At 51.6% G+C, this 17,828-nt stretch overlaps 1 protein-coding gene across 10 annotated transcripts in view; it reads left to right on the forward strand.

Moving 5' to 3' along the window:
• Positions 1-17,828, forward strand: part of NLRC5 (NLR family CARD domain containing 5) — a 93,107-nt gene that overhangs the window by 35,613 nt on the left and 39,666 nt on the right. For 9 of the 10 annotated variants that reach the window (XR_005243907.2, XR_005243908.2, XM_007993407.3 and 6 more), the window contains exons 6-19: positions 411-2,061; positions 3,113-3,196; positions 3,343-3,426; positions 4,816-4,899; positions 5,038-5,127; positions 6,470-6,529; positions 8,610-8,675; positions 9,183-9,266; positions 11,404-11,487; positions 12,463-12,552; positions 15,085-15,153; positions 15,950-16,018; positions 16,784-16,873; positions 17,278-17,361. Coding sequence is in view for 8 of the 10 variants with exons in the window: in XM_007993407.3 (XP_007991598.3) it covers positions 411-2,061; positions 3,113-3,196; positions 3,343-3,426; positions 4,816-4,899; positions 5,038-5,127; positions 6,470-6,529; positions 8,610-8,675; positions 9,183-9,266; positions 11,404-11,487; positions 12,463-12,552; positions 15,085-15,153; positions 15,950-16,018; positions 16,784-16,873; positions 17,278-17,361 (2,689 nt within the window). In the remaining 2 variants the exon portion in view is untranslated. The remainder of the gene's footprint in view (positions 1-410; positions 2,062-3,112; positions 3,197-3,342; positions 3,427-4,815; positions 4,900-5,037; positions 5,128-6,469; positions 6,530-8,609; positions 8,676-9,182; positions 9,267-11,403; positions 11,488-12,462; positions 12,553-15,084; positions 15,154-15,949; positions 16,019-16,783; positions 16,874-17,277; positions 17,362-17,828) is intronic. The other variant, XM_007993406.3, reaches the window with a different exon arrangement.

Raw genomic sequence — 17,828 nt, forward strand, 5'->3', positions numbered from 1 at the left:
CCACTGCACTCCAGCCTGGGCAACAGACTGAGACTCTGTCTCTGGGAGGAAAAAAAAAGGAAAAAAAAAGAGATGTTGCAAAGGAGGTGCCCTATTCCCCTCCCCGCATCTTACTGAACTCTTACACCACGTGTACTGTTGCAGAATGGATAGAACCACGACCCACACTTCTCCATTCCCACCTGCCTGTTTAAATAGCTACCAGAGAGCCTGTGCTCCCTTAGAACTGATTCCTCCTGGAAGCTGGGGTGGCACAGATCCCTCTGTGGTGCTCTTGACACCCCCATCCTCATCCCGTCATACATACACACCTAGGGCTGGAGGCTCCCAACAGCCCAATACTGGGGCAAGAAGACATGAGCAGAGGGCCAGGGGGTCCTGTCCTCATGCCATGTCCCTGCACCTTGCAGAGTTGGCCAAGAAGTACCTGCAGCTCCTGCGGACCTCTGCCCAGCAGCGCTATGGAAGCCGAATCCCTGGGTCAGGGCAGCCCCACGCCTTCCACCAGGTCTATGTACCTCCAATCCTGCGCCGGGCCACAGCATCCTTAGACATTCAGGAGGGGGCCATTATGGGGGACCTCAAGGTGGAAGATGGCACTGACGTGAGCATCTCGGACCTCTTCAACACCAGGGTTAACAAGGGCCCAAGGGTGACCGTGCTTTTGGGGAAGGCCGGCATGGGCAAGACCACACTGGCCCACCGGCTCTGCCAGAAGTGGGCAGAGGGCCATCTGGACTGTTTCCAGGCCCTGTTCCTTTTTGAATTCCGCCAGCTCAACCTGATCACGAGGTTCCTGACACTGTCCCAGCTCCTTTTTGATCTGTACCTAAGCCCTGAGTCGGACCCTGATGCTGTCTTCCAGTACCTGGAGAAGAACGCTGACCAAGTCCTGCTGATCTTTGATGGGCTAGATGAGGCCCTCCAGCCTACAGGTCCTGATGGCCCAGGCTCAGTCCTCACCCTTTTCTCCCGTCTCTGCCGTGGGACCCTCCTGCCCGGCTGCCGAGTGATGGCCACCTCCCGTCCAGGGAAGCTGCCCGCCTGCCTCCCTGCAGAGGCAGCCATGGTCTACATGCTGGGCTTTGATGGGCCACGGGTGGAAGAATATGTGAATCACTTCTTCAGCGCGCAGCCGTTGCAGGAGGGGGCCCTGGCGGAGTTACAGACAAATGGACGTCTCCGAAGCCTGTGTGCGGTGCCTGCGCTGTGCCAAGTCGCCTGTCTCTGCCTCCACCATCTGCTTCCTGACCATGCCCCAGGCCAGTCTGTGGCCCTCCTGCCCACCATGACTCAGCTGTATATGCAGATGGTGCTCACCCTCAGCCCCCGTGGGCACTTGCCCACCACATCCCTGCTGGACCTGGGGGAGGTGGCCCTGAGGGGCCTGGAGACAGGGAAGGTTATCTTCTATGCAAAAGATATTGCTCCACCCTTGATAGCCTTTGGGGCCACTCACAGCCTGCTGACCTCATTCTGCGTCCGCACAGGCCCTGGGCACCAGCAGACAGGCTATGCTTTCACCCACGTCAGCCTGCAGGAATTTCTTGCTGCCCTGCACCTGATGGCCAGCCCCAAGGTGGACAAAGACACACTTACCCAGCATGTTACCCTCCATTCCCGCTGGGTACAGAGGACCAAAGCTAGACTGGACCTCTCAGACCACCTCCCCACCTTCCTGGCGGGCCTGGCATCCTGCACCTGCCGCCCCTTTCTTAGTCACCTGGCGCAGGGCAATGAGGACTGCGTGGGCACCAAGCAGGCTGCCGTAGTGCAGGTGTTGAAGAAGTTGGCCACCCGCAAGCTCACAGGGCCAAAGGTTGTAGAGCTGTGTCACTGTGTGAATGAGACACAGGAGCCTGAGCTGGCCAGTCTCACTGCACAAAGCCTCCCCTATCAACTACTCTTCCACAATTTCCCACTGACCTGCACCGACCTGGCCACCCTGACCAACATCCTAGAGCACAGGGAGGCCCCCATCCACCTGGATTTTGATGGCTGTCCCCTGGAGCCCCACTGCCCTGAGGCTCTGGTAGGCTGTGGGCAGATAGAGAATCTCAGGTGAGTAAGAGTGGAGGAGGCCCGGGGAGGGGATTGGGCTTTTGGGGGAGCAGAGGCCAACCAGTCCGGCAGACCTCTGCCAAGGGGACTGGATAGGAATCTTGAATATCAGAACAGAATGGCCTGCAATGCAAGAGAGGAAGCTCCATGCCTTGACAGGACCTCTGGAGTCCAAATGGATCCTCCTCTTGTCTGTGGTTTCTGGATTCTCAATCTCTGTCTGTTAATCATGGGCTGAAGCCTCAGATCCAGGCTGTGTCGATAGAGGCTGTTGGACTTTGGGCAGGTGCATGGAGCACACACATGCGCACTGTCTAGGCCAGAGCTTCTTCATTCCTAAAACGAATCTGTAACAATAGCCAACTCATATGGTCATTGCGAGAATGAGATGGGATAATGCATGAAAAAACACTTTGTAGCACAGTGCCTGGCACAGAGCAAAGGCTCAGTGTGCATATTAGCTAGAGAAAAGGCTAGACTGTAGTAACAGAGAAATCTCTCCCCAAATACAGTAGGTTAAATAATGTAGACTTTTATTTCTCTCTCATGGAAGAGTCAGAGGTGGTCCAGGGCAATGGAATGGCTCAACTCCCGGCAGTCGTGCAGGGACCCAGGTTCCTCCCATTTTGCTTCATTATCCCCTTGGGAATCCTATCTGCACAGCAAAGCTAGGTCATGGGTATATCTGTGCTCTGGCTTGGGAACAGGGAAAGAGCATGGAGGAACATGCCAATGCATTAAAGTTCAGTCCTAGAACTAGGACACATCCCTTCCACTCACATTCCGTTGGTGAGAACATAGTCACCTGGCCACACTGAGCTGCAAGAGAGGCTGGGAAATGTGATCTCTGGCTGGGAAACCATGTTCCTCACGATAGCTCTATTGCTGTAGATGAAGTGGAGAATGGGCTTTGGTGGACGATTAGAAGTCTCGGCCATAATATGTATTTGTTAGTACTACTGCATTAAGCCCCATCTGTCTGAGGGAGTGGCGATGATTCTCAGCTCTGCCCAGCACTGATCCTCTGACACTTTGCTTCCTCTCATGGCAGTTTTAAGAGCAGGAAGTGTGGAGATGCCTTTGCAGAAGCCCTCTCCAGGAGCTTGCCGACAATGGGGAGACTGCAGATGCTGGGGTGAGCCAGGCCTTGGAGCTGAGAAGGGTCTTCAGCTGGGGATGCCTGGTACTCTCCTCCCTCTCCTTAATCCTACACAAGGCAGATTCCTGGCCTCGCCCTTTTCCCCTCCTCGTTCCTCCCCACCATCTTTGCTTACTCTGTAGGTTAGCAGGAAGTAAGATCACTGCCCGAGGCATCAGCCACCTGGTGAAAGCTTTGCCTCTCTGTCCACAGCTGGAAGAAGTCAGGTGAGTGGTCTCCAGGAGGGCTCACTGGCTGGGGAGATGAGTCACTGCCCAGATCCCAGAGCCCCCCTGGGGCCTGCCTGGGGCCTGCATGTTCCTCCAAGTCTGACCAGTAGTTTTTCACTGAGACCCAGAGAGGGAAGGCATCAGTCCAAGTACTCAGCAGGGCTAAGTCCAAACCCAAGGCTCCCAGAGTCCCCAGAGGAAGGCTTCCTTCATCTAAAATTTTGGACCATCTTGGAGGAGCATGAGTGTTAAGTTATCCCTTATGTTATCCCTCTTTCTGCAATCCCAGGAGAAGGAATGGCAGTGCGTAGGCAGGAATCAGGCACTGTGGATACACATAACTACATGAAGCACTGCACACCTTCACATTTGTGCACATGTGTCTACACTTGCACAGAAGTACACAGGCGCATGCAAGAATATGCACCCACACATGCCCACTCATGCACACGTATGCAGCACACATATACAGTTAACTGCATGTACACATTTAGATGCCAGCACACTGTAACTAACTAAGTTCATATGCACAAATATACTCCTGCCCTGTGTCTGGGACTGAGTACCATGGGGAGTAGTGGGACCGGTGACCCTCCTCACTGGCAGGACGCTGCTAGTTTATATGGCACTTTTATGACATTTAGAGAAGGCACTCCTTCATCCACACAGATGCAGCCTGTCACTAAGGTTCAGCACTTGTTGAGTGAAAATAATAAGTTGGACCACAGTCCCTATTGTCGTCTCGGCTGGGCATCTGTGAATAGTGATTAGGCAAGGGTTCAGAAGTATTGAACTTGTTGACACTTTTTCCTGGCTATTGAGGGTGACTTTAATTTTGTCTCCCGTCACCTACCATTGTTCTCAATCACCCTCACTCCCCTCAGCTCATCAGTCTCCCCAGCTAGGAACCCAGGCAGGGCTGACTTGTGAACAGGTGGGGAAAGTGGGGTCAGAGAGGAATGTGCTTGGCTCAGGGCTCTGGGTGAGTCAGGGCCACAGCTGAGACTGGAAGCGACGCCTGCAGCATCCCAGTCTAGACTTTACTCATTGCCTGCGGGCCTCAGACACATCCCAGACATAAGCCCTGGGAGCAGGGTGCTGGGTCTCCTCATTGCACTTCATGAAGAGGCCATCAGTCTCTCTTCTAGATTCCTTGAGCCACCAGGCAAAATCTTCCCTACAGGAACCAAATAGACCCAGAAGTGAGGCCAGCGGAGGGCCTTTCCTCCTAGCTGTGCCTGTTGGAATCCAGTAAGCAGGCCATCATCTCTTTCTGGGCCCCTCTTATATCTCCCACATGAGGGTGGCCATCCTATCACTTGCTAACTGGGGCTTGCAAGTGCCCCAACCCCAGGGCAGAGAGACTGGGCCTTTGTCTCCTTGCAGTTTTCGGGACAACCAGCTCAGTGACCAGGTGGTGCTAAACATCGTGGAGGTTCTCCCTCACCTACCACGGCTCCGGAAACTTGAGTAAGTGATCTTTCCACTGCCCCTGCAGCCCAGTCCCTCTCTATGCCTGAGTCACCCCACTCCCTTACAAGGCAAGGAAGGTCTGGGGCCCATGGGATAGGGGATTCCACTCCTGACACCTTTGCCACAATCATGCAGCCTGAGCGGCAACAGCGTCTGCGTGTCAACCCTACTCTGCTTGGCAAGGGTGGCAGTCACGTGTCCTACCATCAGGACACTTCAGGCCAGGTGAGCAGAAGGAAGGGGATCTTGGCCTTCAGGGCCTTGAGAAAAGGGGAGGGGAAAGTGGGATGGGAAATGGAGGAGGCCCCTCGTCTGCAAGATAAATCTGTGCATGCCCTACTGTTTTACTCACAGCTCTACCTTCAGAAGCTAGCTCAGGCTTGGCACCTGGTACTTGGTATATATTGAATTAATGGATGGATGAAAAGATGAATTGATGGATGGATGGATGGATAGATGGAAAGATAGATGGGTGAATGTAAAGATGGATGGATGGATGGATGGATGGATGGATGGATGAAAAGATAGATGGGAGGATGAAAAGATGGATGGATGGATGAAAAGATAGATGGGTGGATGAAAAGATGGATGGATGGATAGATGGATGGATGAAAAGATGGATGGGTGGATGAAAAGATGAATGGATGGTGGATGGATGGATGGATGGATGGAAAGATGGATGGATGGAAAGATGGATGGATGAAAAGATGGATGGATGGATAGATGAATGGATGGATGAATGGATAGATGGCTAGCTGAAAAGATGGACGGGTGTATGAAAAGATGGATGGATGGATGGATGGATGGATGGATGGATGGATGGATGGATAGATGGATAAGGGAATGAGTCAACAAGTCTACGAAGCACAGGCATAGCCTAAGGAATAGTTAGCCATGTGTTGCCCTCCATGGTGCTGAACCAACATAGCCAGTTTGGATCAAGGGGTAGGTTAGGTGTCATGCTTCTTAATCATAAAAATTTCTGTTAAAAAATTTCAGCCTGGCCCAGTGGCTCATGCCTGTAATTCCAACACTGTGGAAGGCTGAGGCAAGAGGATTATTTGAGCTCAGGAGTTCAAGACTAACCTGGGCAACATAGTCTCTACAAAAAATGAACAAAATCAGTGGGACATGGTGGTGCATGCCTGTGGTTCCAGCTACTTGGGAGGCTGAGGTGGGAAGATTGCTTGAGCCCTGGAGGTTGAGGCTGCATTGAGGTGTGAACACACCACTGTACTTGAGCCTGAGTAACAGAGTGAGATCTCCATCTCAAATTTAAAAAGAAAGAAAAAACTGACAGAATCCTTAATTTTTATTATATTTCTTTGAAAATTGTTTCTATGACTTTTTAAAAGACTCTTGCAGGATTCATCAAGCAAAGACATAATCAGTATTTCACATGCCTGATTTGAAGCACTTTTGCTGGTTCTGTTATGTTTCCCTGTCAATTACAAAATCAGTTTCATCTGGATGTTTGGATATTTGGGGCAGAAAAGGGTGTGCCTGTGGTGGGTGATGTGCTGGTTTCCAGTCCCTGGGTTTCATGGTTTGGTATCTGATCCTGCAGGAAGGCGGACCTCATCTTCCTTCTTTCCCCGCCCACAGAGACAACTGCAGAGCTACAAAGGTAAGAAGCCAAGAGGCGGTGGGTCTGGGACTATCCTTAGAAGCAATTGGGCTCAGGCAGTTGAGGGGAAAGGTGACCAAGAGACTAGGAAGAGCTGGGATATGGGGATTCCTCCTGCTACTGCTGCCCTGAGGAATGAATTACTGCTTAGGTTGGCAAAGGATTTTAACTTCCTCTAGCGTGTCCAGACCACATCTGGTCCCTGGGGAAGGAAGCATCCCCAGAAGTCTCAGAGGAAGGCAAACGCTTGGGGATGACATAAAGATATTGTTAGACTGGCATTACTAGATGGTGAAAACTCTGGGAAAGTCCTTACAACTGAAAAAGGCAGGGAGGGCAATGATGGTACCTACATCTCAGGGTTGTTCTGAGAATTAAGTAAGTTACTACACTTAAGGAGTTTAGAGCACTGTTGGCGTGCAGTGGGCAGTCAAATGCTGGCTATTCCAGCTGTGCATGGATTCCAGCTTGGCCAGTCTTGGATGGGCCAAGAAAAGGAAGCTGCTTTTCCCTAAAAGACCATCACAACTGTGCTCTCCCACACTTTGCCCTCCTGGCTAAGACTCAGAGACAGATGTATGTATGCCCCTGAGCAATCTCTTTCCCTTCTCTGGGTCTCAATTTCCTTGCCTGTATAATGACCGGATAAGGTAAGACCAATGTTGCTGGGTGCGGTGGCTCATGCCTGTAATCCTAGCACTTTGGGATGCCAAGGCAGGAGGATATCTTGAGTCCAGGTGTTCAAGACAAGCCTGGGCAACATAGCAAGACCGCATCTCTAAAAAAAAAAATTAGCCAGGAGTGGTGGTGCATGCCTGTAGTCCCAGCTACTCAGGATGCTGAGGTTGGGAGGATCTCTTGAGCCTGGGAGCTTGAGCCATGATCACACCACTGTACTCTAGCCTGGGCGACAGAGAGAGACTCTGTCTCAAAAAATGACCAGCTAGGTCATTTTTTCTTTCCCCTCCAACTGCTTAAAGCTGTGATGCTCAATAGGATAGCCACTAGCCCCATATGGCTATTTAAATTTAAATAAATTAAAATTAAGCAAAATGAAATTTTCAGTTCATTAGTCACATTAGCTATACTTCAACTGCTCAACTAGTGGTTCCCATAGCGAGTGGTACAGATGCCAGGACATTTCCATCATTGCAGAAAGTTCTATTAAACAGGCTGGCATAGTAGCTCATGTCTGTAACCCCAGCACTTTGAGAGGCTGAGGGGGCAGGATCGCTTGAAGCTAGGAGTTCAAGACCAGCCTGGGCAACAAAGTGAGACCCCGATTTCTACAAAAATAAATAAATAAATAAAAATAGAATAGCTAGGCATAGTGATTCACTCCTATAGTACCAGTTGCTCAGGAAGCCAAGGTGGGAGGATCACTTGAGCCCAGAAGTTTGAGGCTGCAGTGAACTAAGATAGAGCCACTGCACTCCAGCCTAGGGACTGAGTGGGACCCTGTCTCTAAAAAAAAAAAAAAAAAAAAATGGTTTGCACCAATCCAAAAAGTCTGTGAAACCTGGCTCGTAATGTCCTAGCTTCCCTGCATCCCCTAATGCTCCCTTAGACCAGTGGGGGAGAGTCTGTGGTTTACCGTAGCCTGGACTCACTGCATACAGCTCATGCTCCTCGCCTTCCGAACCACAGACAGCACATCCACAAATGGAGACCATCACATCATTGACAATAGCAGCTTCTGTTTACTAAGCTTCGATTTTACACCTATGCTGGGTACTTGGACGTACATTGTCTCATTCAATCCTTCAGGTACCTATGTGTAGATGTTGTCATCTTGTTTTAGAAAAGAGAAAAGGGAGCCAACGGCAGTGACTTGCCCAAGGCCACATGGCTATACACGGCAGAGCCAAAATTTGAATAAAGGTTCCATTTGACCTCAAACCTTTCGTCCCTCCTGCTCTGCTGAATCACACCTTGGGCATCTGTAAGCAATCTTCTTTGTTACCAACTCACTTTGAGCTGTGCTTCAGGGTCTTCAGCCTCTAGAAGCCAAGGAAAGAGGCTTGATCCACCAAGCCCTGGATGCCTGAGCCCAGGCCAGTGTTTGATTTGTTCTTGCCAGAGCTCCAGACCTGCAGGAAAGTGACGGCCAGAGGAAAGGGGCTCAGAGCAGAAGCCTGACACTCAGGTACCTTGGAGGGATCTATTGCCTTAGGAGGGGGATAGGATGTGGGGGAAAGTCCCAGGCAAGGGAGAGCAGGGGCAGGGAGGATAAAGGGAAAAGCAGATGAGGGACAGGGAAAGGATTAGCTGGGTGTGCTGCCCATCCTGGAGAGCCCATCCTGGCTTGAATAGGGAGCATCTGTCATAATAACAACAATAATAACAACAATAGCTACAACTTTGGACCCTGGCTATATATATGCCAGGCATTGTGCTAGAAGTTTTATATCCTTTACCTCACTGTAATTCCTTTAGAATATCTCTGAAGTACATGTTATTTTTCTCCTTTGAGGGAGGAGGAAACTGAGTCTCAGACAGGTTAAGTCCCTTGCTCAAGATCACCCAGCTATTAAGAGGTATGGCCAAGATTAGACCCAGTTCTGTGGGCCCCTGACTCCCCAGCACTGGAAGCTGGAGGGGCCATGGAGTAGCTGTTTGCCCTGAGCCCTTCTGTCCCCCATTCCTACCCAAGGCTGCAGAAGTGTCAGCTCCAGGTCCACGATGCAGAGACCCTCATAGCCTTGCTCCAGGAAGGCCCTCACCTGGAGGAAGTGGAGTGAGTATCACGGGAAGCCCTGGGATAGGAGCCAGGAAAGGAGGTTGGAGAGGGTGGGCAGGGCCTCGCCTTTGGGTGGGTGGTGTGGGGGAGGGATATGCTGCCTCATGAAGAATTTGGGGGAATCAGATCATTATAACAGCCGCTACTATTCAGCACTTGCCCTGGGTCAGGTGCTGTGCTAGGGACTGTACATGCCTCCTCTCATTCACTCCTCACATCTCTATGATGTAAGCACTGTTACTGTCCACGTTTTATAGAGGAGGAAGTTAAGCTGCAGAAGGGTAAACTTGCTCAGGGCCACACAGGTAGGAAGAGTCTAGGCTAGGGTTCAAGCCCAGACAGTCTGGCTCCCAGCCTCATCCTCATAACCACTGCTACCTCTCTTGCTGAGATCTGCCAAGTAGAAACCCCACTAAACCTGGGTCTGCCTTCCAAACCTCAGGGTTCCCCCAACCCGCTTCATCCTTCTCCCAGAGTAGAGTGGGATAACATTCTTTTTTCAGGATGGAGAAATTCCCATGACATCCAGCCCATGGCTGGAGCCGATGACAGTAGTGCTTGGGGATGGATGGAGGCTCTGTCACATCCCTAGGAGGGGCGCCCCTCCAGGAAACCTCCAAGTGAACATGAAGGCAGAGGATGGAATGCCATGATGTGTTCTGGGGCGAGTGGCCCCACCTCAGGGGAAGATGGATGGGGTGAGGGTTGCCATGGTGATCACCTCCTGATCCTGGACCTCGTCCCATTGGGAGAACCAGGATGGAATTAGGGTTTTTTTTAATTTTGTTTTTTTGTTTTTGAGATGGAGTCTTGCTCTGTTGCCCAGGCTGGAGTGCAGTGGTGCAATCTCGGCTCACTGCAAGCTCTACCTCCTCGGTTCACACCATTCTCCTGCCTCAGCCTCCCAAGTAGCTGGGACTACAGGCACCCGCCACCACGCCCAGCTAATCTGTTTTTGTATTTTTAGTAGAGACGGAGTTTCACTATGTTAGCCGGGATGGTTTCCATCTCCTGACCTTGTGATCCGCCCGCCTCTGGCTCCTGAAGTGCTGGGATTACAGGCGTGAGCCACCACGCCCGGCCGAAGGTGGTTTTTTAACAAGCTCACACACTTCTACCTGCCTCACCAGCACTGAGCATGCCCCTCCCCGAGTGCCGGCACCTGCAGAAACAGCTGCATCACACGCCTGGTTACACAGCCACCTCCTAGCCCCCTTGCCCTTCTCCCACATTTAGTCCCTCCAGATGGACCTACTGGTAGTGCTCAAAACTATCCTCTTTTCCTCCACCTTTCTAGTCCAACCCACCCTCATCTCTCACCTGGATGACCCCCTCGCCTTGCCCTCCTTGCTGGCTTCCCTGCTTTCACCCTGGCCACTTCCACCTGCAGAGAGTAGATTACATTTCACTGATGCCTGCCCCCTTCACTCCTTCCCACTGCTCAGCATAAAGCCCACATTCTAAACTCCCAGGTGGTCCAGAAGCCTGCCCCCAGCCTCCCAAACCCCATCTGACCCCATCCTTCCACTCAATCTCCAATGCAGACACACTGGCTCTCTTTCAGGTCCTTGTATGGGTTATGCCACAGGACCTTTGAATGTACTGCTTCTACCACCAGGACCACCCTTCCTCCATCTCTCCCCGCCTTTTACCTACTGAACTCCTTCTAGTTCTTTCAGCAAGTACCTTAAGCATCAAAGAAGCCATCCCCAACTCCCAGACTAGGTCAGATGCCCCCATAATCATGAAGTTTATCACAAAAAGTCGTTATGTAGCTTGCAGCATAAAGGAAGAGTTGAGGGTGGGACCTCGAAGGCAGGCTGCCTGGGTTCAGATCCAGGTTCACCCTCGAGCAGGTGCCTTAACTACTCTGCACTTCAGTTTAGTCATCAGTAAGGTGAGGATAATTACAGTGCCTACATCATCCGCACCATGAGGACGAAATAGGCCAAAAGTCACAGAAGCACCGAAGATGTTGCCAGGCATGTGGTATGCAGTCTGTTGATTTCAGTTATTATCAAGGTTCATTCCTGAGAGTGAGGCTTTGACAAAAGTCAGCAAAAAAAGAGTAAGTGATGGGGACTGAGGGAGGACTCCAGCCCCACAGTACGCGCATTGGGCCCCTCTGTCTCAGCCTCTCAGGGAACCAGCTGGAAGACGAAGGCTGTCGGCTGATGGCAGAGGCTGCATCCCAGCTGCACATCACCAGGAAGCTGGAGTGAGTTGTCCACCCCACCGCTGGGTACCAGGGAAGGCCCTGTAGAGCCCCAGGTGGCCCCTGTGTTCACAATCAGCAGTAAGGGTGCTGATCCACTGCCACCCCTGCTTCCTCCCAACTCCAGCAGAGTCAAGATGGTTCGACCATGCCTTGCCTTCACTTCTGGCATGAGCCACTCTCTTAGTCCAATCATCCAGCACCCTTACATGTATAAAATGCGTTTATTGTACATCAGTGGCTTGCATTCCAATTCATCTTTGTAGCAGCCCTGGAGTAGGGTGGGGTGGGGTTTTGCAATGGGGAGGTGTCATGCTAGGGTGCTGGGGTAGGGAGTGGTGTGTTCCTGTGGGGATACACTGTTGGTGTAAGGAGTGGTGAGATGGAAAGGAAGGCTATTAGGCTGCTGGGTGTGCTGTGGTGTTGCGTGAGGTGGGGGTGATGTTTGGGTGGGGGTGTCTTGGGGGTCTTAGATCAAGTGTGGGTTGGGATTGGGGAGAGTTGAGATTGGGTAGCAGTGGTTTGGGGCCTCAGCTTTGGATTTCAATCCTGGCTCTGTCACTTAGTAGCTTTGTGACCCCGGGAAAGTAATTGAATGTCTCTGGGTCTCAGTTTCCCCCTCTGTAAAATGGGATGACATGAAACCATATATGTACAAAGCCTTTTGTACAGAGTCTGGTACAGTCAGGGCTCAGAAAATGGTGGTTATTTTACAGATGAGGAAACTGGAGATCAGAGAGGTAAAAACACTGAGTTCTTGCTGTCAAGCTGGACAACTTTATTCTCTGAGTGGGGTGGGGGTATCGTGCATTTCTTGGCTCACTCACATGCACCAGAATCCTTTGAGATCCCCTGGCAAGGGACCCAGGACATCCAGGAGTGACAGCCAGCAAGCTGCTGAGCCACGAGGAGGGGCTAGAGCTGGCTGGGGCTGGGGACCTCAGCCGCATGCCAACAGCTGCCTTCTGCTCTCCACAGCCTCAGCGACAACGGGCTTTCTCTGGCCGGGGTGCATTGTGTGCTGAGGGCCGTGAGTGCATGCTGGACCCTGGCAGAACTGCATATCAGGTGGGAGCTCCCCCAGACCACAGTACCCAACCCCCATCATGCTCTCTCTAAAACCCTTGGAACTCCTTCTGGGCCCAAGCCTTGGGACCGGCAGAAGATGCTGCTGCTGTCCCACCCAGACCCCGTTACAGCCGGCACCCCTCTTCCTAGCTGCTGCGGATATAGGCTGCTCACAGTTTATACCTCTGGAGAATTACCCTTGGCAGATAAGAGTCAGAGATGCCTGGGAGGGTACAACCTCCGCTTTCCCCTAACCTGGAGTGGCCAATGACAGGGCAGAGGGCACAAGTCTCCAGCCCAAACTCTCCAGTGGGCCAAAGCTCCCTGGAGACCAGGCCAAGGACCCGCTCCGTTTGGCTTCCCTCAGTCCCTGACTGTTTCTCCTGAGAGCAGATTGTCAGTCCATGACTTGCACAACTGACAAGCGACATGTGACCCCCTACCCCATTCACAGACCCAGGCTCTGCCACTAGGGAACCCAATCCAATTTCTGTAAGTCTCGCTGTTGAGTATGGGGAGGTGAGGACGGATGCTGATTAATGTCACCTCAGTTCCCACTTGGAGGAAAGCCTCATTCTCAAACGAGTAGGGTGGTCCCTGCTTTAAACACCCCTCAAGGGAGGAGAGGGAAGCCGATTCAACCAAAAGATAGATGAGGGGACCTCGGTTCACTGTATATGATGATTCAATAAAGGGTCCCTAGTGCATTCCGAGCGATGCCCTGTTCACTCCCAGGAACTTACACTAAATAAATTATCATGATTGTGCAAACACATTCAGCTGTAGGGAAGTTCACCTACACCTTGAGCCCAGAAGTTCGAGACCAGACTAGACAACATAGACTCTGGTTATAATAGGAAAAAAAATGAAAATAACTGGAATGTTTAACCGAGGGATATTAGTTAAACTAAGTTACTTCCAGAGAGAACTCAGTGGAACCAGGAAAATAAATGATAATATAGTTGCAGTTTTAATATGGAGGGTGACAGGGGGTTATTAAGTAAACATAAAGAAATTTCTTTGGAGACAGGATCTTGCTCTGTTACCAAGGCTGGAGTGTAGTGACACAATCATAGCTCACTGTAACCTCCAAATCCTGGGCTCAGCAATCCATCTCTCTCAGTCTCCCAAAGTGCCGGGATTACAGTCATGAGTCACTGTGCCTGGCAATTTTTTTTATTTTTTGTAGAGACAGGGTCTTGCTATATTGACAAGACTGTTCTCAAATTCCTGAGCTCACATAATCCTCCTGCCCTGGCCTCCCAAAGAGCAAGGATTATAGGTATGAACCACTGCACCAGGCCAAACATAAAAATTTTAAGTCATCATCTTAAAAGATTATAAAAGATTATAATAAAGCTTTTCAAGATACGCAATGGCAGAAAGAATGGTATAATCTGGGCCAGGTGCTGTGGCTCATGCTGTAATCCCAGCACTTTGGGAGGCTGAGGCAGGTGGATCACCTGAGGTCAGGAGTTCAAGACCAGCCTGGCCAACAGGGTGAAACCCCATCTCTACTAAAAATACAAAAACTAGCCGGGCATGGTAGCGTGCACCCGTAACTCCAGCTATTCGAGAGGCTGAGGCAGAAGAATTGCTGGAACCTGGGAGACAGGTTGCAGTGAGTCGAGATTACGCAACTGCACTCCAGCCTGGGAGACAGAGCGAGACTCCATCTCAAATTAAAAAAAAAAAAAAAGAGAGAGAGAGAGAGCGAGACAGCATGGTATAATCTGTTCCCATCAATAATGATCAAGTATCAATAATTATTTGTCACCCCTTCTTCTGGCCCTTAAATAACTAATGTTTAAAAAGAGAATCTACAATTTAATCCCATTTTTGTAAGACACAAATTATTGCACTAGAAAAAGGAAGGTTCGACGGACCTACTCCAAAGGTTACCAGGGGTAATCCACACATACTTTGAGTACAGACAGAACCCTGACTAGCAGAGGGATGGGGGTTCAGCCTGGGGCTAAAAGAGAGAGCACATAATTTGTTTTCTTTTAAGACTTGCCAGGAAATGGGGCTTATTTAGGCAATAGATACATTTGTGAAATATCTGTGGTAGAAAGATTTCAGCCCTCAGAGGAAGTCAGAGGGGAGTCAGAGGAAGTGGCTACAGCTGGAGGCAGGGGGCTAGCACTTGAGAGGTCCTCCCGGGCCAAGGGTAAAAAGTGACAGGCCAGCCACAGTGGCTTACACCTATCATCCCAGCACTTTGGGAAGCCAAGGTGGGAGGATCACTTGAGCCCAGAAGTTCGAGACCAGACTAGACAACATAGACTCTGTCTCTACATACTTTTTTTTTTTTTTTAATTAGCTGGGCCTGATGGCACAAGCCTGTAATCCCAGCTACTCGGGAGGCTGAACTGGGAGGATTGCTTCAGCCAAGGAGGTGGAGGCTTCAGTGAATCATGATTGCACCACTGCACACCAGCTTGGGCAACAGAGTGAGATTCTGTCTCAAAAAGAAATAGTAACAGGGAGCCAATGACCTCTTGCTTCCTCACCCCTCTTTTCTTTTCACAGCCTGCAGCACAAAACTGTGGTCTTCATGTTTGCCCAGGAGCCAGAGGAACAGGAGGGGCCCCAGGAGAGGTAGGGCCCAATTTCACCCCAACTCCACGCTCAGTCAGGGACATTCCCCTCTCTGCCCTCCACAGCTGGGCAGTACCAGTGAACTGCCACAGTGACCTGGACAAATTCACTGAAGAGCGGGAATTGAGCAGGCTTGGCAAAGGATGCAGCCCCAAAGCGGGAGGGTCCAAAGCCAGACCACCTCCGCCTCTCTTGGTGCCTGAAAGGAGCCCCAGTGTGTAGGAAATAGACAGCATGCCAGGGTGGGAGTTGGGTAGCTGGAGGGGGATGCTGGGAGACTGGAGCCCTCCAGCCTGAACCCAGGGGATTGTCTGGTCTGTAGCTCTGGTCTTGATCGGAACTTCTGGATCCCTTTCGCACAAGGACCCATTAGGGTCCCTGATTGCCCCAGCCCAGCACATGGGCGGAGACTCAGCTCTTCGCTCCTGAAGCCGACCCACAATCTCTTCTGTAGAGTCCGAACTACTGAAGGCTCGATTCGAGCTGGGGCTGACCTCTCTGAAGCACAGATGCGGAGGAGGATGAGATGAATGATAATAGCAGTCAAGGTTAATTGAGCACTTGCCATGTATGCACCAAGCACCAAACTAAGGCTGTTCACATGCAGTCTCCCAGTGAGAGGCTGTGATTTGCCCAGGGTCACACAACCAGGAAGTGGAGATGCCAAATTGGCACCAAGGTCTGATTGGCTCTAGGTGGAGTATAGGGCTCAGTGGTGGAAGGCCAGGCTGAGGATGGATTCTGGAGATGGCGGACATGGCCTTTGCTCAGCCTGACCTTGGTGATGTCCCTCCAGGGTTGCATTTCTTGACAGCCTCATGCTCCAGATGCCCTCTGAGCTGCCTCTGAGCTCCCGAAGGATGAGGTACAGTGATGGCCTCCAGCCCTGTGTGTGATTCCAGCCCCTTCCCTTCCCCTGCTCAGAGCCTGCTCCCAAACCTGTGCCCAGGCCCCACGTGCTCCCTGAAGGACACCTGACCCGCTATGTCCAGGAGTCATGGCCTGGCTTCCCTACCTCCTACCTCCCCTGCCCAACCCACCACAGACAGGACTCACAAGGCAGCCCCCTCAACCACCTTCCCAAGCCCAGGGGACCCCACTCCCCTTAGCTCCCTGACCCCCAGCAGCTGAGGGGTTGTGGGGACTCTGAAAAGAGGTGAAGGGGAGCACTGAGCTCCTTCTCTCACGATCCTGGGGCCAGGGCGTGGGGGCTCCCACCAGCACTCTTCCTGCCTTCTCTCTTGGTCTGTGTCTGTCCCAATCTCCCTAAGTCCCTCTGCCTCTTTCTCTCATTTCTTCCCTCTCTCATTGTATATTTCTGTTTTATCAGTTTATTTATCTGTTATTTCAGTCTTATCTGTCTTCCTCTGATCTGCTCTCTCTCTGAATCTCTCCGTGTCTTGGTTTCCTTCTGTCTGTGTCTCTGCCCACCCTCTGCCTATATGTGACATCCTATGGGTGTGGGGTGTGTTAGTCCCTCTTTGTCCATCTGTCTGGGTGCCACATGCATCCCAGTCCCTCCTCTCCTGCAAGCCTCTTTTTCTGCCTCTGTGTCGGGGGGGTGGGAAAGCGGCTCCTTCCCGCCTCTGTTCAGCGGGACACGCAGGGCTGTGGTTTTGCCCCTGGGCAGGCTGACACATTGTGGCCTCCAAGCAAAGCACTTAGAGCAGCTCTGCAAGGCTCTGGGAGGAAGCTGCCACCTCGGTCACCTCCACCTCGAGTGAGTGGTTTGTACGTTGGAAGTGGGTGGGTGGGGCCAATTACAGTGAGTTAGTGTTTTGTTTGTGTTTGGTTTTTAAGATTTAGATCAACTGTTCTTTCCCTGCTGAAATCAGAAACCCCTTGGAGAATCTGGTGAAAGTTGTGACTCTTCCTCCCAAAATACAGATCCCCCATGTCTGACACACTTGGAGGCTCACCCCTGGTCCCCCAGAGGTCCATGAACCTCAGAATAAGAACCTGGGGGAGACAACAGCTGCCCATGCAAGATCTGCTGAGATCTGGCCTGGCAGCCCGGGGCTGTGTCCAGTTTCAGGAAGTTGAGTAACTGGAATGCAGGGACCATGCTGCCAGCAACCCACTCCCCACCTGCTGATGTTCTCCCCTCCCTTCTCCCCACCCCAGCTTCTCAGGCAATGCTCTGGGGGATGAAGGTGCAACCCAGCTGGCTCAGCTGCTCCCAGGGCTGGGAGCTCTGCAGTCCTTGAAGTGAGTAACCCGCTAGGCAGAGCCTCTGAGGCTGGGGTGGGACGCGGGGGTGGGGGGGAGTAGGGGGAGTGTTCTCTGTCCCATCCCCATCCTTCCTGGGGTTACTGTAAAGATTAAATCAGAAAATGCATGAAAATTGCCCCTAACACAATGTAAGTGCTCGGTGAAGACTAACTAATAGATGATTCTTACTCAGAGAGTCTGTGACTCAATAATCCCACTTCTGATTCAAGGTTTCACTTCTGGAACCTGTCTCTGCAGCTCTGAACAGGCTTTCTGAGGCCACCCTGGGGAGGGCAGGTGTGGGTGCGAAGTATGACTAACGGCTGGCAGCTGTTGTTCTGGCCCTGGGGTGCCAGAAGGGGCTGGGGCTGTTAGCTGGGGTATGGTCAGGGTAGGCAGGGAGGGTTTGTACCAGAGAGGACATTCAAGCAGGGTACCCAGGGCTGCCAAGGAGCCCTGAGTAC

This window comes from Chlorocebus sabaeus, chromosome 5 (assembly GCF_047675955.1).
Source record: "Chlorocebus sabaeus isolate Y175 chromosome 5, mChlSab1.0.hap1, whole genome shotgun sequence".
Taxonomy (NCBI): domain Eukaryota; kingdom Metazoa; phylum Chordata; class Mammalia; order Primates; family Cercopithecidae; genus Chlorocebus; species Chlorocebus sabaeus.